The sequence below is a fragment of the Hyla sarda genome, chromosome 5 (genome assembly GCF_029499605.1).
Source record: "Hyla sarda isolate aHylSar1 chromosome 5, aHylSar1.hap1, whole genome shotgun sequence".
Classification (NCBI taxonomy): domain Eukaryota; kingdom Metazoa; phylum Chordata; class Amphibia; order Anura; family Hylidae; genus Hyla; species Hyla sarda.
In genome coordinates, this window is record NC_079193.1 from 171,075,231 (window position 1) to 171,096,461 (window position 21,231).

A 21,231-nucleotide genomic window follows, 5' to 3' on the forward strand; every position below is an offset into this window, starting at 1 on the left:
GATACCAAATATGTCTATAAAAAATGGTTTTTACGCTTTTTGGGGGTAAAATAGGAAAAACGGACGTTTTACTTTTTTATTGGGGGAGGGGATTTTTCACTTTTTTTTACTTTTACTTTTACATTTTTTTTTACACTTGAATAGTCCCCATAGGGGACTATTCATAGCAATACCATGATTGCTAATACTGATCTGTTCTATGTATAGGACATAGAACAGATCAGTATTATCGGTCATCTCCTGCTCTGGTCTGCTCGATCACAGACCAGAGCAGGAGACGCCGGGAGCCGCACGGAGGAAGGAGAGGGGACCTCCGTGCAGCGTTATGAATGATCGGATCCCCGCAGCAGCGCTGCAGGCGATCCGATCGTTCATTTAAATCGCGAACTCCCGCAGATGCCGGGATCTGTATTGATCCCGGCACCTGAGGGGTTAATGGCGGACGCCCGCGAGATCGCGGGCGTCGGCCATTGCCGACGCTGTCCCTGGCTGCGATCAGCAGCCGGGATCAGCCGCGCATGACACGGGCATCGCTCCGATGCCCGCAGTTATGCTTAGGACGTAAATGTACGTCCTGGTGCGTTAAGTACCACCTCACCAGGACATACATTTACGTCCTGCGTCCTTAAGGGGTTAAACAAAAGAAAAAAAAAAACACACTTGTCCTGACAAAATGAGGTTTAATTTTTCCTCACCTTATAAAAACCATAAAGCTTTCAATTTTCCACCTACAGACCCATATGAGGGCTTGGTTTTTTTGCGCCAACAATTGTACTTTAAGGACAATCATTTTACCATTAACTCTACAGTGATAAAAAAAAAAAATATATAAATATATATTTGTGGGGAGAATTTGAAAAAAAAATTCTATTTAGCAACTTTTGGGTACTTCCATTTCCATGCACCACACTTCTTGGTACAAATGACACATTACCTTTATTCTGTAGGGCCATACAATTACAATGATACCCAACGTATATATTTTTTTAAGTTGTAAAACAAAACCCTATATAAAACTTTGTGCGATAAGGAGTATGCCTAAAATTGTTCTCTTCTGACCATCATAACTTATTTTTCCGTATACGGGCATGTAAGAGGGCTCATTTTTTAGTGCTGTAATCTGTAGTTTTTATTGGTACCGTTTTGTTTTGATGAGACTTTTGGATTGCTTTTAAACATTTCTTTCTGGTATATGTAGGGACCAAAAATATGCAACTCCTTAATTTGGTATATTTTTATGTTTACACTATTGACAGTGATTTAATTAACGTTATATTTTAATAGTTCAGACATTTACACATGCAGCGATACCACATGTTTATTTTTATTTTTGTTCACATAAAAAATGGGAAGTGGGGGGGTGATAACTTTTATTAGGGAAGGGGCTTATTCATATTTATTCACTTTTTAAAAACACTTTACAATAGTTTAGTCCAGAGGGGACCATTACTTGCAATCTTTAGATTGCATACACTGAACAAAGTTCTTCCATCAGTGTTATCGGTACTGCATTGCTACAGCATGCAGTGGCTGGCTGCAGCATAGGAACGTCGATCAGACGACAGGGAAGCAGGTAAGAGACTTCCCTCTGTCCTTACAGCTTTTTCAGATGTTGCGGTTTTACCAGGACTAGATTTTTGGCACTTTGACACCGCAATCAGCTTTGATGATGGACATCACCCGGATCAGCAATGGCTGACATTTGCCATTGGTGCCAGCTGCTGATGGTAGCCGGGACCAAGTGGGTATAAAGCCAGCTAGCTCCTGAGCTCGCTTCATACCCCTGCTGTGCCGCTGCTGTATAAAGACAGCATTCTGGGGCAAGGGGTTAAAGCAGCGCTCGTTGGGGCATCTGGGACCAGGATTCCTGGATCCCCAAGCGGCGCCCTCATCCCCTGGGTGCTCTTGGGACAGTTTCCTTACTTACAGGTTCCCTGGCTATTCTTGCCAAAGCAGTGCTAAATGCCTAAAGAATTTACCTGCCCGGTGCCCAGAACTACATGTCCCAAATGGCAGGTGATAGAATTTCCACATCTCTGCTGTGTCAAAGCTTGTTGGGCTGTGTACACATACATCTAGTGACCTGGCAAAGTTCACTAGAAACAAGCAATGTCAAAAATTAGCATCTGAATACCTTAGTTTGTTACTTTGTCCATGCCATGTATTATGTATACACACACTAAAAACTATTCCCTTTACACTATTAAAAAGTCAAACGTGTTCATCTTGTCCTATATAAAAGATTTTCCATAAACTAGAGTTGTGGTAACTACACCATGAGGACCATTCCAGCCATACGCATTCATCTTTGATAGTGTGAACTACCACATACCGTTGCCTTGTCCAGTACTTTAATTGAATCTGGCTCAGCTACTTGATGTTTCCTTAACGCCTGTTCCAGTAGTTGCAATGGAGGGTGATCCCACGTTCCAAACACTACAAGATCTATGTCACTAAAACAAACAAGAATTTATTAAATTACATTATGGTAAAAGCCAGACAGAACACTTGACAAAAAAAATCTAACTCCTCATTGATCTATTTAGCATAGATGTGATAACATGCACGAGGATACATCAGTTAAAGTAGCAAAATACATTTTGATTGCTTACAGTCACCCTGGCAAAAGTTACTTCCTGAAGGGGTGCCTGGAAGGCTCATAAGAACTGCTGTGAACTAGGGATATCCCGATACTGGTATCTAGACATATGGACATTTGCATGAGTACAAGTATTCATGCACGATACCTAATCCGATACTTGCGTGTGAGATCCCTTCCAGCAGGTTCCACGGAGGTGCCAAACTATGCAGCGCGCCCAGCAGCTGAGCGCACGCGTCATAGCCAGGACCTGTGGCGAATGCCAAATATCACCAATCATGGTGATGTCCAGTATTCTTTTAGACGCTGCAATCAGTTGATTACGGCGTCTAAAAGTCCTGAAGGTAACTGCCGGTTAGCTCAGGGATGCTCATCGGGATCACCACGGTGAAATCGCAGTGTCCCCATCAGCTGTGAGGACGGCCGGAGGTCCCTTACCGTGCCGTCCAATCGTCACTCCTTTACTGCTTCTAGCCATGGCAGGCAGTAGAAAAGGAGCGCCGATAACCCTGATCAATGCTATGCTATGGCACATCATTGATCAGTGTATGCATGTATGCAATCTACAGATTGCATGTAATCGTACCCTATGGGGACTTAAAAAATAAATAAATAAATAAAGTTACACGAAAAAAAAATTGTATTTAATATAAAAAAGGCTTCTAAATTTTTTTTTTTTAAAACCTGTCACATGACAGAAAAGTCAAAAAGTATTGGTAATTGGTATGGTTTAAAAGTAAAAAATGTATCGGTACTCGTACTCCATCTTAAAGAAAATGGTATCTGAACATCCCTACTGTACTATGCTGAAAACTGCTGGGACCTGAACAGGCAGCTATGGAAACAACCACCGTAGAAAGACCCACTACCCTCAAGAATTGCTAGGCTAAGAAAAATTTATAAAAAAAAAATAAAGAGTTGAGAAACTCTTTATATGGCCGAACTGTCACAGGTGTCCTGCCACTGATCGGGCAGAGCGGGTCTATTTTCCATTTCTTGCTCCCCTTCTGCTGCACAGCACTTCTGAGATCAGTGAAGTTATAGACCCGTTCTGCCTACTCAGTGGCAGGACACCACTGTGATAGATCGGTCATATGAAGAGTAAACTTTTAGCTTAGCATTTATTTATATATATATATATTATAATTAATTAATATATATTTTTTATTTTTTTTTTCTATTTTTTACCACCTTCCTGACTTCAATTATAAAAATATTGCTGCCCATATAAGGCTGGTTCCAAAAGGGCATGTTACAAATGCGAGTCCCTGCCTCACCACACTTACAACATTCAGACAAGTTCAACCAAAAGGTAATAAGGATGCCTGGGACTCCTACAATAAGTCTGGGGAGCAGATTTTACTATAAGAGTTACTCAAGTGACAACCTGGCACACCAACTGACTTGCCCCCACCCCCTTAATTGATGTATGTAGCAGAAAAGATAAGCAGAAAAGATAAATAGATTACCGGTAAGTTATCATTAGCTCATGACTGCACCCCTGGAGAGGACTTCCCTAGGCAGGATAGGAAACATAAAAAGGGGCATGCCTCTCCACACCTCAGTTCAAAGTAAAGTACTCCAAAAGGAGCCAATAACCCAAAAAAAAAATGTAAATAATTTCCATGATTATTGGCTCCTTTGGAGTACTTTACTTTGAGCTGAGGTGTGGAGAGGAGTGTCCCTTTTTATGTTCCCAGGTTTCCTGTCCTGCAGTGGGAGGTCCAGGGGTGGTGTCATGAGCTAATGAAAAACAGATTACCCGGTAAGTAATCTCTCTTTACCTGATCACTCATGACAGCACCCCTGGAGACTTAGAATAGTAACCAATCGGGGCAGGACTACCACATGAAGGACCTTACGTTCAAAAGGAAAGATCAGACACAGGATTTGAAAGCAACCTATAGTGTTTCTAAACAAAAAGTATGTTTTGAGGACCATGTAGCTGCACTACAGATTTGGTCCAAAGGGGCTTCAGCCTTCTCTGCCCAGGAAGAAGCCACTGCTCTGGTAGAGCCAGCTGAAAAAAAAGAAAGGTTGATCCTGATTCTTAGTAGTATAGGCTAATGTAATTGATGCCCTGATCCATCTGCTGACTAATTGGACTAAGATTTTCTGCATAACAAAAGTCCTTAGTAGAGTCCAGATACTTCAGGAGGCATCTTCTGACATCAAGGTTATGGAACTTGACTTCACCTTCATGTCTCGGCTCATCGCAAAAAGAGGGAAGAATAATCTCCTGAGATTTATGAAACTCCTTTCGGCAAACCACGTTCTCATCAACACTCATCTAATATCTTGGTATAAGGAGGAAAGGCAGAGCGCTTGCAATTTTCCTACCCTCCTAGCCGTTATTGCCAGGAGGAAGCACATATTGAGGGTGAGCAACTTGGAGATAGAATCCCGAGGTTCAAATGGTGGTCCTGATAAGACATCTACACCAGATTCAAGTCCCAAGGGGGAACAGAGGGTCTTGATAGAGGATTTAATCTTGTAGCCCCAGAAATAAAATGTTTAATTAAGATATTATCTGCTACCTTGCAGTTAAAAAAGGAACTAAGTGCTGAAATTTGTACTTTAAGGGTACTAGGACTCAGCTTCTTATCTAGGCCTAACTGGAGAAAATGAAGGATTTGAGGGATATTAGGATCTCCCAATGAATCGACTGCAGGTCCCACTGTTCTTAAGAAGGCTCTCCATGTTCTTAGTTATATGGCAGATCTTACATCTTTCCTACTTGCAAGTAAGGTGTTTATTATTTTGTCAGATAGGCCTCTAGCTTTAAGAATTAACCTCTCAGCATCCAGGCTGTTATGAAGGCGAGATTACTGTCCTTAGCAAGGTAAACCAGGGCCTTCAAGGCCAGAAGGGTGCTATCAATAGGACTAAGGCTCTGTCCTGTCTTCTCTTTTTCAAGACCCGAGGAATAAGGCGAAGAGGTTGGAAAGCATACCCCTTTCCCCCCCAATCCTGAGAGAAGGAGTCTACTGCTGTCAGCTAATCCAGTGGGTTGAGAGAATAGAAAGTATGAATCTTCCTGTTTCTGGAAGCAAAGATCTATAGAGGATTTTCCAAACCTTTCCACTATCATTGCAAAAACATCCTTGTTTAGACACCATTCAGGTTGAAGATGAACTCTATTCTGCTTAGGAAGTCTGCCACGTTGTTGTCTTCCCCTCTTAGGAGAACCACAGAGAGAGATGCTAGCCTGGTTTCTGCTAGGGAAAAAAATCTGGAAGGAGAGATTTAACAGGGAGTCTGATCCTTCCCCCCCCCTGTTTGTTTAAGTAAGCTACAGTGGTGGTGTTGACTGAATATATCAGCACATCCTTCCCTTGGATATGAGGAATAAGAAAAGATATTGCCTGGAACACTGCATAGAGCTCTTTGTAATTTGATATAGACTTCGGCATCAGAGGAGACCATCTGCCTTGAAGGAGATGCTGGCCGCAGGAGGCCCCCCAACCCCAAGGACTGGCTTCTGTAGTTATACTATCAACAAGGAAAACCAAGGCACCCCTAGAGATAGGTTGTTTGGGTTCATCCACCATATCAAGGAGACCCTTGCTTTTGAGGAAAGAACATTTTTGGTTTAGGGATAATGGATTGCCATCCCACTTTTGAAGAATATCTGTAACATCCTGGATCTGTACTGAGCCCATTTCACTGCTACAATACAAGAAGTCATCAAAGCTAGTACTGACATTTCTTCCCTGAGGGTGCATAAGTGAGACTGGAATATAATTTCTACTCCTTGATGAGGATCTGTTTGGCTAGAGGCAGGAGAGAAAGCCGAGCCATTGAATCCAAAAGGATGCCCCCCCCCCAAAAAATGAAAATAAAAAACTGCCTAGAAGGGGTTAAATTTGACTTCTTTAGGTTCAGATTCCAACCTAGATCTTTTAGTATGGAGCAAACTGCTTGAATATGCAAATGAAGGGTTTCTGAAGAGTCTGATACAATCAGTAAATCGTCCAGATATGGAACTAACAGGATATTTAGGGTTCTTATGAAAGCTGCCACCATCACTTTGGTGAATACCCTTGGGGCTTGAGAGACCCCAAAGGGAAGGGCTTGGTGCTCCTTCCATAAACACTGCCACTCTTAAAAACTTTTGATGAAAGTTGTGGATGGGAATATGGTAGGAGTCTCCTAAATCAACAGAGGCCATCATGCAGTTTGGAAATAGGTGGATTTTAGGGACTCCATCCTGATTTTTTGTATGACATGAAATGGTTTCGTTTTTTCAGATTTATTATTATTACTCTGAATGAACAGTTGTGTTTTTTTTTTTATACTAAGAAGAGAGGGGAATAGAATCTCCTCCCCCTGGGGGACTGGAACCAGGAGTTTGAGAAAGATTGTATTTGTTATCATGGCCTCTTGTTTCAGGGAATCTTTCACTATCCCAGTGGGAAGAATCTGTCCGGAGGAAAAGACCGGAACTCCAGAAGGAGACCAGATCTCTGAGTGGATAAAATGTTCTCCCAGGCCCCCACATACCTGGACAAATTGGCCTGGTCCTTAACCACATAGGGACCCAGGGCGTACAGGTACGCCTTCGGTCCCTGGTACTTAAGGACCCAGGACGTAAACTGTACGCCCGTGGGAATTTCGATGATATCAACCAGCAGGCACCCCGCGCAAATGCCCGGGGGGGGTCATCAGACTCCTGTCGGCAATCGGCGCAAATCGCAAGTGAATTCACACCTGCAATTTGCGGCGATTACGAGTCATACGGGTCTATGGTGACCCGGAATATAAGGGGGATAGCGGTTGTCCAAGACACCCACAGTCTCCCTGAAGGGATAGGAGTGAGGTGGCAGGGGTGCCCCCCTCCTATCCCTGCTATTGATCTTCAAGACGCGTTGACCAATAGCAGGTCGGGGGGGGGGGGGGGGGCGGTTAACTTTCGTTTTCCCCATTCTGCCCACCCACAATAGGTGGGGCAGAACGGCGAAACTGACGGGGACCAGCGGCAGAAGATCCACTTACCCATCCGGAGGCTGCGGGCGACGGGGGATCGACGGGCGGCGATGTCATGCAGCTGGCTCCCTGGATCCTACGGAGGCCGGTGAGTTGCCTAGCAACATCTGGAGGGCTACAGTCAGACCACTATACAGTGGTCTCTAAACTCTAGCCCTCCAGATGTTGCAAAACTACAACTCCCAGCATGCCCAGACAGCTGTTTGCTGTGTGGGCATGCTGGGATTTATAGTTTAACAGCTGGAGGTAGACCGCATATGGGGCAAAAATGAGCTGACCAGAGTCAGCGTTTAACTCCAGTCAGCTAATTGAAATACATTACATACGGGCAACATACGGCAGGAATACGGGAGCGCCCGATTCTAGCTCCCCCCCCGCCCTGTGCGGTCCCGTATTGCCTAAAACTTAGAAGAGGCAAGTTCTGGGGATCAGATGAAACACTTGAAAAGGTGACTGAAGGGACATTTCACACAAACCGCTTTAACACTAGCCCTACATTCTAAAGCCGATTTCACATGGGCATAACACTGTCACAATTTTGTATCTGTACTGGCGCTGTCAATTCAGGCCTGATCACATTTGTGATGATGCAAATTGACAGCTGTCACTTCTGATCAAAACTGTGTTCCAGGAAATGCAGCCATAACAAGGATTCAAATACACGGCTGTATTATGCCCCTTTTTAGCACAAGAAAAGTAGGTATGGCTTCAACAGCAGCCCATTTAGGTAGTAGACTACAATTCCAATCATGCATTACTGACATCTACTTAATGTTGTCCTCTACTTACATCTCCAAGGGCTCATTCACAGTATTGAATCTACAACCAGAGAAATTCTGGGTAGGCAACAGGACCCCTCAGATGTACCATCTGTATGGATGGCAATGCATTTCTGAGCGGATTCTGCCAAAAGAATGAGCATGTTCATTCTTTTGGCAGAGCCTGGGATCCGGAATTTTTTTTCTATGGTGGATCGTCCGCTGTTTAAGTTCCCTACTGTAAATAGTGCAGTAGAATCACAATGTGGGTCCAAGACATATGAGCTGTATCTATCAGACATGTATGGCATATCCTATGCATATGACAAACCGTAAGATGGCAATACCCATTTTAACTGACTCGCCCATCAGATTTTACACACATCTAACAGCTTACCTTGTAGGGAGATAAAGGCCAGTACTGAAGCTTCCAAAAATCTGAACCTTAAAAATATAGGCAAAAAAGAACAATGAGATAAGCAAATTTATGCAAAACAGAAAAAATATATGAAATTACATATGCAATTTTATAAGAATTTTAGTTTTGTAGAACAGATCAGCCATAACTAGAGATGAGCGAACTTACAGTAAATTCGATTCGTCACGAACTTCTCGGCAATTGATGACTTTTCCTGCATAAATTAGTTCAGCTTTCAGGTGCTCCGGTGGGCTGGAAAAGGTGGATACAGTCCTAGGAGATTTTCCTAGGAATGTATCCACCTTTTCCAGCCCACCGGAGCACCTGAAGGCTGAATTAATTTACGCAGGATAAGTCATCAACTGCCGAGCTGAGAAGTTCGTGACGAATCAAATTTACTGTAAGTTCGCTCATCTCTAGCCATAACCTTAAAGGGAATGTGCTGTAGATTTTTCCTGATTAACTGGTTGCCATTAGAGAGGAGCGAACTTACAGTAAATTCGATTTGTCACGAACTTCTCGGCTCTGCCGTTGCTGACTTTTCCTGCATAAATTAGTTCAGCTTTCAGGTGCTCCCATGAGCTGGAAAAGGTGGATACAGTCCTAGGAGACTCTTTCCTAGGACTGTATCCACCTTTTCCAGCCCACCGGAGCACCGGAAAGCTGAACTAATTTATGCAGGAAAAGTCAGCAACCGCCGAGCCGAGAAGTTTGTGACGAATCGAATTTACTGTAAGTTCGCTCCTCTCTAGTTGCCATCTAAGGATGAGCCAGCTTGTCCTAAGACGGCAAACCGTGTATGGCGCGGGCTCCTGTCTGGGGGTGGGGTTAGCCACTGTGGCGGGCTTACCACTCTTCCTGTCCCAGCTCTGTGATCGATATAGCCTGGCTGGACCAGGCTATATCAATCGAGCACAGAGCACACTGATCAATGTCCCTAAGGGGACTAATAAGTGTAAAATTTTTTTTAAAAAAAACAACAATTAACCTCTTCCATATTAAAAGTTTAAGTCACCCCCCCCCCCCTTTCAAAATTACATATAAAAAAATATGTAAACATAAACATGTGGTATCAACATGTGCACAAATGTCCGGACTATAAAAATATAAATGTTGATTAACCCCTTAAGGATGCAGACCTTTTTCCCCAATTCTGACCACCGTCGCTTTACGAATTAATAACTCGAAAACGTTTTAACCGAATATTCTGATTCTGAGATTGTTTTTTTCGTGACATATTCTACTTTATTTTGGTGGTAAATTTTCGGCGTTACTTGCATCCTTTTTTGGGGAAAAAATCCCAAAATTTCATGAAAATTTTGCATTTTTCTAACTTTGAAGCTCTCTGCTTGTAAGGAAAATGGATATTCCAAATAAATGTTATTTTTAATCACAAATACAATATGTCCACTTTATGTTGGCATCATAAAATGACCAATGGCAGGGGATCGGAGGAGATCGCAGCACTGCGACCTCGCTCCTATCCCTCAGGATGATCACGGCTGTCATTGACAGCTCCGATCATCCCTATTTTCCGGGTGATCGGGTCACCAGAGACCCGATCAGCCCGGAATAGCAGAAAATCGTATGTCTGAATTGACATGCGATTTTCTGCGATCGCCGACATGGGGGGGGGTCTCAGGATGTGCCGAGATGCCTGCTGAATGATTTCAGCAGGCATCTCGGTCCGGTCCCCAACCGGCTAGCGGCGGGGACCGGAAGTCCCACGGGTGTATGCATACGCCCCACATCCTTAAAGACTCACATGCAGGGCGTATGCATACGCCCGGCATCCTTAAAAGGTTAAAATCCAAAATTGCGTATTTTAGGTCACTTTGTATATTCTAAAAAATGTTACAAAAAGTGGTCAAAAAGTCCCATCAAAGCAAAATAGTACAGATAACTACAGACCACGGCGCAAAAAATGAGCCCTCATACATCCCCGAATATGGAAAAAAGAAAAGTTATAGGGGTCAGGAGGACATTTTTAAACATAATTTTCGTGCAAAAAATTTAAAAACTAGAGATCAGTGCAAAAAAAATGGACCCTCACACATCCCCTGTATACGGAGAGATAAAAAAAAAAAAAAAAAAAATAAGTTATAGGGTCAGAAGAGGACAATTTTAAACATGCTAATTTACGTACAAAGTTATTTTTTAAAAGAAAAAACAAAAATCAAACCTATATAAAAGTTGGGAATCATTTTAATCGTAGCTTTTATTTTAACCCCAAAAAAAAAAAAAAGTGCGTTGTTTGGATGCTGAAACCCTCAAAAGTTACAAAATAGCTTTTTTCTTCAATTTTTACCCTTTTTTGGTTTAGCTGTAGATTTTCTGGTGAAATGATTGACATCATTATAAAGATCGGTGGCTCAAAAAATGAACCCTCATATGGATATGTATGTGGAAAACTGAAAGTTATGATTTTTAGAAGGCGAGGAGGGAGAAAAATAAAAAACGAGAGTGCAAAAACGAAAAACCTTAAGGGGTTAAGCATGATTATTTTCATAAAAAAAAGTTTACATTTTTAAAAGTAGTAAATGAAACCTATAAATTGGGTATGGACCTACAGAATAAAAATGCGTTATTGTTACCAAAAGGTGCATTGGGTAGAAATGGAAGGCAACAAAAGTTGCAAAATTGTTTTTTCTTTAATTTTGCCCTACAAAGAATTTTTTCGTTTGTTTCACTCTACATCTGGAGGTAAAATGAGTGATGACAATAAAAAGTACAACTGGTGACTCAAAAATACAAGCGCAGGAAAAAAACTCAAAATGGCTCTGTCCTAAAAGGGTTAATGTTATGGCTGATCAGTATATACACAAGTCTTCTACAAGTAGTATTTAATACTAGACAATGTACAGAGTAATGCTTACATCAGCTGAAGGCCACAAGTTTTTTATAATCGTTTCAATTCTCTTGACGACTTCTCTTCTCATTGCAGCTTCTTCCAGGCGTGGAGACATGAATTCATAGAAATCTATAATTTCTTCATGCAGACTGAAATATAAGATTGCAACAGCTCGTGTTAGGAACTTATTAACACTGAACTTACAGTAATACCTCTCTAAGAAGACCATCTAAAACTGAACAGAAGTAGTCTATGGGGATAGTCTCCAAAGACAATAGTCAGTGTTCATAACGTCTCACAACCTGATCTGTATAAGGAGTTGTCTTTTCAAAATGGTGGTCTTTTGAAGAGGTTTCACTGTAATTTGTACAAATTCAATACACAACTTGTTAAAGGGGAGCTTAAAAAAATATAATAAAATAACCAAAATTTTAATGGGTTGTCCAACTTTTAATAAAGCACAGTACTTACTAAAATGGGTGACATACTGACCATGCAGTCAAACTCTTAAGGGTAACTCATTAAAACTAAATTTTTGCTATTGGGGTTATAAATGCAGAATGGTGGAGGGGAGGGGGCTTTAATTTTGGGTAGCACAAGGCCTAAACATAAAAAGTGTATATAAAAATCAAGCATAAATGGCCATTCTTATTAAAACTAATTTTTGCTATTGCACTCCTTATGGTAAATAAATATTTATAATATACACTTTGATTATAATAAAATTAAAAAAAATAAGTTTTCTGTGTTTCATTTGTGCTTAAAAAAGCTCAAGAGACTTTGGACCAAAGCCCAAACACAGAAAGTGCAGCCTGGAGTGCTGAGGGGGGGGGGGGGGGTCCAGCCTCATCCAATCATAGCTCCTCTCACACTTAACTGCCATATGCTGTTGGTTGGACACCCCTCTCCCACAAATACTTTTTGGTTTCGCCGTACATTTTATGGTCAAATGAAAGGGGTCATTACAAAGTACAATTGGTCACGGAAAATACAAGCCCTCATTTGGGTCCGTAGGGGAAAAAAAAGTTATGGCTCCTAGAATGCGAAGAGGAAAACCCAAAAGGGGATGTCCCCTTAAGGGGTTAAAGTAGGGGCGTGGCTTGGAACTTAGGCAAGTCCAGCAGAAGCGCAGTTGGTGCCAAGTACCAGCAGGATCACCACATCTCCAGGTTGGCACATCTGAAGCAGGGCCAGTACGTAATGTTTGCTGCTGGGCCAGGTTAATGTACAGGGTGTGATGTTTAGTTTATTATTATAAGTATGGAGTTTTTTCAGATTACTTAAAATTCACAAATTAATTTAACAAAAAATTGTGATAATACAATTTTACAAAAACTATATAAAAAAAATAATAATTATAAAAAAAAAAAAGTGAGTTTCGGTTTTCAGCCAAGCACAGCCTAAATTTTCCCTTTCGGTGCATCCCTAATATAAACCTTGCAGCATCATACCCAAAAAGACTAATCGCTGCCAAAAGCTTCTTCAACTAAGCACCGAGTAAGGCTATATTCACATCAGTGCTTGTGATCTGTTCAGGCATGATCAGGCTGTTCTCCCGCACTAAACCCAATATACTGGGTTATAGCAGGTGAATAGCGATAAAATGACAGGTCACTTACATGAATTGATAAAGATTTGTTATACATCTTCATACTTCTAGTTCTATTTTGTGACTCTGCGCAGTAGAGATGGGGGAGCCAGCTCGCCGCGCTCCCCTGCCTCCTCAATATTCCTCACTAGGACGCGAGTCTGCACCTGCCCTCTGCACTGAGCTAATGCAAAAGAGCAGAGCACAGGCCCCAGCAGGCTCTCATCAGTGTGGTACAGTTCTGTATGCCACAAAATAACCCCGAGGGGTTAATAAAAAGTCCTCTATATTGCATGTGTCAAACAAATTGTAAAATGTAACATAATTGTGAACAAAATAATATAAGTGAGGAACAAATGTATTTAAAAAACACGGCTCCACTGTAGTCATAGGAGTCTGTATGTGTGTCTACAGGTTAAGAGTGGGACGATCCAGTCCTGTGGGTCAATAAGATTGGACTCAATGAGTCTCCAATTCATATATGTGCTCCTGAAATTTAGGACTCTGGGGTCCCCCTCAGGTGCTCCCAGAATGGAGACCACAATATTCTCTATTACAATAAGCAACATACCGTATTTATCGGGGTATACCACGCACCGGCCTATAACACGCACCCTCATTTTACCAAGGATATTTGGGTAAAAAAAGTTTTACCCAAATATCCATGAAAAAATGAGGGTGCATGTGTGCGCGTGTATACCCCGATATACCCCCAGGAAAGGCAGGGGGAGAGAGGCCGTCGCTGCCCGCTTCTCTCCCCCTGCCTTTCCTGGGGTCTAGAGCGCTGCTGTCGGCCCTTTTCACCACCTGGTTATCGGCGCCACTGCCCGTTCTGTCCCCCTGACTATCGGTGCCGGTGCCGATAGCCAGGGGGAGAGAAGGGGCAGCGGCACCCATTGCCGGCGCCGCTGCCCCGTTGCCTCCCCCCATCCCCGGTGGCATAATTACCTGAGTCTGGTCCGCGCTGCTCCAGGCCTCCGTCGTGCGTCCCCAGCGTCGTTGCTATGCACGGCGCGGCGCTCTGACGTCATGCGCCGTGCCGTTCAGCGCATAGCAATGACGCCGGGGACACACGACGGAGGCCTGGAGCAGCGCGGACCGGACTCAGGTAATTATGCCACCGGGGATGGGGGGAGGCAACGGGGCAGCGGCGCCGGCAATGGGTGCCGCTGCCCCTTCTCTCCCCCTGGCTGTCGGCGCCGCTTCTCTCTCCCTGGCAATCGGCGCCGGCACCGATAGTCAGGGGGACAGAACGGGCAGCGGCGCCGATAACCAGGGGGTGGAAAGGCAGGGGGAGAGAAGCGGGCAGCGACGGCCTCTCTCCCCCTGCCTTTCCTGGGGGTGTATCGGCGTATAACACGCACACAGACTTTAGGCTAAAAATTTTAGCCTAAAAAGTGCATGTTATACGCCGATAAATACGGTATATGTGGCAACAGATCAGTCCTTAGTCCCACAGGTGATATTGAGATGTCCCTACACTTAGCACCTACCACTTGCTGTGCACTGCAGGCTGCGGTCACAGCTGCGGTCTGAGACATTCACGACCGCAAACACATTACTCACGTGAGCACAGCGGATCACATGACCGGCCGAATACACACAATCTGATGTATGTAAGCAACAGGGGCAGGTATTTACTCAGTCAGGCATGGGGATTGGCTTATTAAGACAACATGTGGACATGCATCCTGGCGTGTGATGCGATTTACATCTTGAGACTGGAATGGGCAATACATTTTATTAGGCAGTATAATGGATGTCTACTGGTGGTAGATTTGGGACGGACTGGCAAGTGGATTGGTCCACAGCCTGAGGGACTGTGATTGGCTTACAGAACCATACAAGCACAGTGGCACCATATAAAAAGGTTCATTTGACCCTGACATTCATTGCTGTCAGTTGTCTCCTTGATAAAGCCACATAGGTGGCGAAACATGTAGGCGTGTGACAGATCTATATTTTAATTAGCAACTCCCCTGTATTCTATGTCCAATAATAGCCAATAAAAGTCTAGGATTAAAAGCACACACCTGCGGTGCACAGCAGGTGCTAAGTGTAGGGACATCCTAATATCACCTGTGGGACTAAGGACTGATCTATTGTAACATATATAAGTGGCTTATTGTAATAGAGACTATTGTGGTCTCCATGCTGGGAGCACTTGAGGGTAACCCCAGAGTCCTAAATTTCAGGACCACTGGGGAGGCTAGCTACGTTTTAATACAGTATGTAATCACTGGAGATAATAAAGCATAAATGCATATATAATTATTAGTGCACAGAAATCAGTGCACAATACGATACTGAAAAAATATAAACAGTACTACAGGAAGCAGGAGTGGTTACCCTCTCCCATAACAACCCACTGACACCGCTGATAATTTTAACTGTGTGTTTCTAAGGGTTGTTTTTAACATAAGAATCAATAGAGAAAAAGTTTAAGGGGGGGGTTAGTAAGGGCTTACCCCGCAAGGGGGTTTCCCCTTAAATGTTGATTTTGTTTTTTGCCCTGGAACCTTCAGGGATCTTTGTTTCATACAGATCAGATATAGGCAAGCTTGTACCAACAGGTTAGTGCAGTTGACACTGATGACAGACTCCTTTTAAGGCTACATACACACCACGTTTCGTGGATATGGGAAAAACAGGCGCTTCCGTATTCCAGCCAGCCCTGATCTCATTCATTTGAATGAGCCAATTGGAGACTGATAGTGACTCCCGTCGGCTCATTTTTGCCCCGTATCCGGTTTTCTGGTCAGACTGAAAACCGCGGCATACCACGATTTTCAGTCCGGCCAGAAAACCAGATATATACCCCAGCAGGATCCGGTCCCCGTATGGACGGAACGTAGTGTGAATGCAGCCTAACAGTAGCAACAAGCACCAGGCAACTGCCACCAAGGCAAATAGGTTCATGAGGTGCATGAAAAGTGGCATAGATGCACATGACAAAAGTAGTTTTACCACTGTCACTAGTCAGATCACATGTAATCCAGTACCAAGAAAGAAAAAAATTAGGGTTATTAGTAAAATGTTGGCTTAGGGGGCTGATTAAATAACCATATAAATGTTACAGGGGCAGTAAGATCTCTTGCATTATTTATACCTAGGAATGTACCTGTAACAAGGGGGCATCCTCTACGTCTAGAGGAAAGAAGGTTCCTACACCAGCACAGACGGGAGCTCTTTACTGTAGGAAGTGGTCATGGACTTAAAAAAAGGAGAACTCCAAGCAATACTAACTTATCCCCTACACACAGGATAGGTGATAAGAAGACAATTGTAGGGGGTCCAATCGTTCAGTCACTTCTATGGGAGCGCCAAAGAGACCCGAGTATAGCACTATGATATCTACTGTGCTCCCATAGAAATGAATGGAGCGTGTGCCGTCTACTGGTAGATGAAACACCTCTCACCAACAGCCGGGGTCTCGTGCAGGAGAATATGAGGGGTCCCAACTGTCTGACCGCCCCCCCACTGCGGGTAGGGGATAAGTTAGTTTTGGCTGGAGTTTTCCTTTAAAGGACAACTGCAGCAGCATTACACTTATCCCCTATCCACAGGATAGGGGATAAGTGTTTGATCGCGGGGAGTCCGACCACTGGGACCTCCCCCCGGTCTCCCTAACGGGGCGCCGCCATAAGTGCTCATGGTGAGCGCTAAGGCGCGTAGCGTCGACCTAGAGGTAGACGGTGACGCCCCGTCTCCTCCTCGTCCCCATACAGTTCTATGGGGATGCACGAATGCTGGCTCCCCGCCTCTCGCATAGAGATCTATGGAGGAGGCGTGCCGGCCACAACGTCATGCTGCAGCTGGCAGGCCCCCTGCACGGGAGAGCCGCGGCCTCGTACAGGAGATCACAGGGGGTCCCAGCGTTTGGACCCCCCGCAATCAAACACTTATCCCCATCTTGATGATAGGGGGATAAGTGTTTGTAACGCTACAGATGTCCTTTAAGAGAGAGTTCAAAATGAGTCTTGATACATTTCTGAAAAGTAATATTACAAGTTATGGATACTAGATCTCTAGGAACATTACTTTGATCCTGGGATTTATTCTGATTGCCATATTAATAGTCAGAAAGGAATTTTTACCCCTAAAATAAGGTAAATTAGCTTCCGCCTCTGTTTCTTCGACTTCCAGAAGACCAACAGTCTTTTCAGACTTACAAACTACGTAACTGTCAGTCACAGACTGTTCTTATTGTAAAAGAAAAAAAAAAAAAAGGGCATACACAAAGTTGTCCGCTAAACGCCTGATTCCTTCCATATAGCTGACAAACGCTGCATTTACACCTCGTTTTCAGCCTACGGTTGCCGGATCCAGCTGGGGAAGGGGAAAACCGGGCGCTCCCTTACCCCAGCCAGACTGGCACTAAGATCCATTTACTTTAAAGAGCCAACTGGAGTCAAACGGTGACTGGTTGGCTCATTTTTGACGACTATGCTGTTTCCTGACCAGACCTAAAACTGTAGTATACTACAGTTTTAGGTCCAGTCACAAAACCAGATATGGGTCAAAAATGAGCCGACAGTCATCACCCGGTTTTCCCCTCCCCCAGCTGGATCCGGCAACCGTAGGCTGAAAACGAGGTGTGAACGCAGCCTAAGCTAACAAACTAACACTGAATAGAGTATGTGGAGGCCAGAGGCAGGTAGGGGGACCCTCTAACATCACTTTAGATCATCGGACCCCTGCGATCCCATTGCAGGGGTTCAAAAAGTCCACTGAGCTACCCGAATGCGCGATTTAATGCATTAAACGATGTGCTGAGCATTGATTATGGCATCTAAGTGTAGAGGAGCGGTGGGATCACAGCTTCCCATCATTAGCGGAGTGCCACTCACCTCTATGATGAAAGTGCAGTTCCTGTACTTGTTTCATAACCACTTAATGCTCCAGAGTACATTTACACCTTATGTCCAGAAAGAGTTAATGAGCTCTGGTAAAGTGAAATCTGAGTTGAGTGTCTGTTTTTTCCCCATAACCAGACAAATAAAATCAGGGCCAATGTTTTGATACAGGATTCCCCACAATCTAAGACTACTGCCCCCCACACAGGATAGATATTTTAAGCCCAACAGAGCATCCCAAAAAAATTATAATTGAAAAATGTGTTACACATACCAAACAAATATAAAGTGTGTGTTTTGGACAGAAACCTAAATGAAAACATGAAAAGCAGATATCAGTAGAGTTCTTACCCATTTATACCAACACTGTATGCTCTAGTTTTCCACGGTGTCCCTGATGCGTAGTGCAGATTTCTACCTTCTGGCCATCTTACTCCTCTATGGAGGCTTTCGTGAAGCAAGAAGTTCATACCGTAAGTACTAGCTTTATTATCCCTTTTCCTGCGGCCTGGGTGGTACTGGTGAAGCTGGTCATAACAGCAGGAAATCTGGTTGATAAAGTTGTGATGGAAGTCGCCCGCATTGGGGCTATAGACAGGAACTGGAGCGTTCAGATGTTTAGGAACACCACTGCCATAGACACCATTACCACGTCCACTGCCAAAACTATTATCACGGCCCAAAGTGGAGGCTGAAGAACTTGGGTGTGCACAATTCGGGGAAGAACCAACAATGTAGGGAGGGGAACATCTCAAAGCATCCGCGTCCAAGTCAGACGATGAGGAACATGAGGAGGACACTGAAGGGTTCTTCTGCAGTCTTGAAGCACGAGAATTGTCACAGGGGTGGAAAGCAGAGGCAGGAGGTAAAGCACAGCCAGAAACTACTGGTACAGAGTCCTCCTCTCTGTCCACAACCGAAGAGGAGGAGGAGGAAGAGGAGCTAGGGGTGCCTGGGCGAGAGGAACTAGACTGGAGCATGTTGTACCTATCAAGGGCCAAGGTGTTCAGACACAGCTGGGGCGGGTAGGCAGGGTGGCCATTTAGGACACTGTGGTTAGAGACCCCATGTAGCATGTTAGAAGGCGATGCCATCTGCCTGTGATGAGGGTCACGTAAGCCTTGGGAGGTTTCCCAAATGTACATCCACAGGGCATTGGCGGGACCCTTCTGCTCCGGCTGTATCCAGGCCACCCGGGGATCCATGGAAAGTTTAATGGACAGACTGTAAAAGGACAAGTTCTCACATACACCTTCACTGACAAGTCTTTAAAACGGACATATAAACCTCAGACGGATGACAGAGCACGGGAGCGGTGGGGGCAGTCACAGGGGGCTCCACAGGCCAGGAGCGGCAGAGAAAGGCCCCGGAGACACGGCCCGGCAGGGTGGTGCTGCTCGCCTTCCCGTTACTTCTGTCTCCTCACAGGAGGCGGAGTACGTGACAGCCGGGGCTGGGTTCCATCTGCAACAACAGGACACTACATTACACACAGCACGCCGCCATGTACCGGGAACACGATAGCGCGCCTACACGTGTGCCCACACCCAGGACCCCGTCCAGCCCCACTCACCCGCCGTCCTCACCGGCACACTCGGCTCGCTGTACGTCAGTTGTCTCGTACGTGACGTTCAACGGTGTGCGCTACTAATTGAACAAAAAAAACGGTCCCAGAAAAGCCTAATGCGCATGCGCGGCGCCTTTTAAACTCTCGCAGCCTGTCCGCTGCCTTGGAAACGGAGAGGGGGCGCGGTCATGATTAGCCACGCCTCTTTTTTCCGGCTTTCCGCTTTTGCCCACTCCCAGTGTTCGCTGTACGCGAGTGGCGGGGTCGGGAGGGAGTGTGGCTGCGCACTGGAGCCTGGGACATGTCACACGTACTAGAGGCAGCTGGAAGGATTGGCAATAGGAAAGAATGAGCGGGGTGGAGAGCGGAAGTAATTCTATAGCTGAAGGCCATGACCACCAACAAATCCTGACCTAGGGGTCATAAACGTCACCGCTATGAGGCCAAACTGAAGTGTCAGGATGTGTTCACACGGTCAGGTTTTTTATTTGCAATTATTGGATACAAAGCCAGGAATCGGTGTATCAGGTTTTCTTTTCTAGGGGTCCCACGTTTATGATCTCTTTCTGCTTTGTATTCAATCATTTCAATAAACATTAACCCTTGGTAAACCCAGTATGGCATGTTCGCACTCAGTGACTACTTTTTAGACTCACCGTCAATTATTGAGATCCGTGTTGGTCATCTAACCCTTCAAATACAGCAATCAATAATGATCACAGCTTTAGGGTACTGTCCCAAGTACCGCTTACGCAGCGTATTTCATGTTGTGCAAAATCATGTGCTGCAGCGGGAAATATGCGGCGTATTCTTAGATGATCATACACACAGGGCTAGCTGGCGGCAAGACCGCCTCCAATCTTCACAGAAAACGCAGGGCTGCTGACAGCTAGCCCTGTGTGTATGATCATCTGAGAATACGCAGCTTATTTGCAGACGATTTTGCGCGGCATGAAATACGCTGCGTAAGCAGTACGTGGGACCGTACCCTTAAAGGACAACTGCAGCGGCATTACACTTATCCCCTATCCACAGGATAGGGGATAAGTGTTTGATCGCAGGGGGTCCGACCGCTGGACCCCCCCCCCCCCCCCCGATCTCCCTAACGGCGCACCACCATAAGCGCTCATGGTGAGCGCTGAGGCACGTAGCGTCGACCTAGAGGTCGACGGTGACGCCCCGTCTCCTCCCCGTCCCCATACAGTTCTATGGGGGAGGCACGAATGCTGCCTCCCCGCCTCTCCCATAGAGATGTATGGAGGAGGCGTGCCGGCTGCAACGTCATGCTGTGGCTGGCACGCCCCCTGCACGGGAGAGCCGCGGCCCCGTACAGGAGATCGCCGGAGGCCCCAGCGTTCGGACCCCACGCAATCAAACACTTATCCCCTATCTTGAGGATAGGGGATAAGTGTTTGTAACGCTGCAGATGTCCTTTAATGCCTTAAAGGGGTATTCCAGGAATTTTTTTTATTTGACTATGCTACAGGGGCTGTAAAGTTAGTGCAATTCATAATATAGTGTCTGTACCTGTATGTGACGGTTTTCTCACAATTCTGTGATTTTCACCCCAATATTTATTTTTACCAGCATACAAAATTACTGTTGTCT

The 21,231-nt window shown here is 44.8% G+C and overlaps 1 protein-coding gene across 4 annotated transcripts in view; it reads right to left on the reverse strand.

The window, feature by feature from the left end:
• Nucleotides 1–20,256, reverse strand: part of TENT4A (terminal nucleotidyltransferase 4A) — a 36,840-nt gene extending 16,584 nt beyond the window's left edge. The window contains exons 1-5 of one of the 4 annotated variants that reach the window (XM_056520735.1): nt 19,643–20,256; nt 18,408–19,520; nt 11,638–11,761; nt 8,741–8,787; nt 2,333–2,453 (exon numbers count right to left, since the gene is read on the reverse strand). In XM_056520735.1, coding sequence (XP_056376710.1) covers nt 2,333–2,453; nt 8,741–8,787; nt 11,638–11,761; nt 18,408–19,261 — 1,146 coding nt within the window. In that variant the 5' untranslated portion in view covers nt 19,262–19,520; nt 19,643–20,256. The other 3 variants (XM_056520733.1, XM_056520737.1, XM_056520734.1) reach the window with 3 other exon arrangements.
• Between the last annotated feature and the right edge of the window lie 975 nt (nt 20,257–21,231).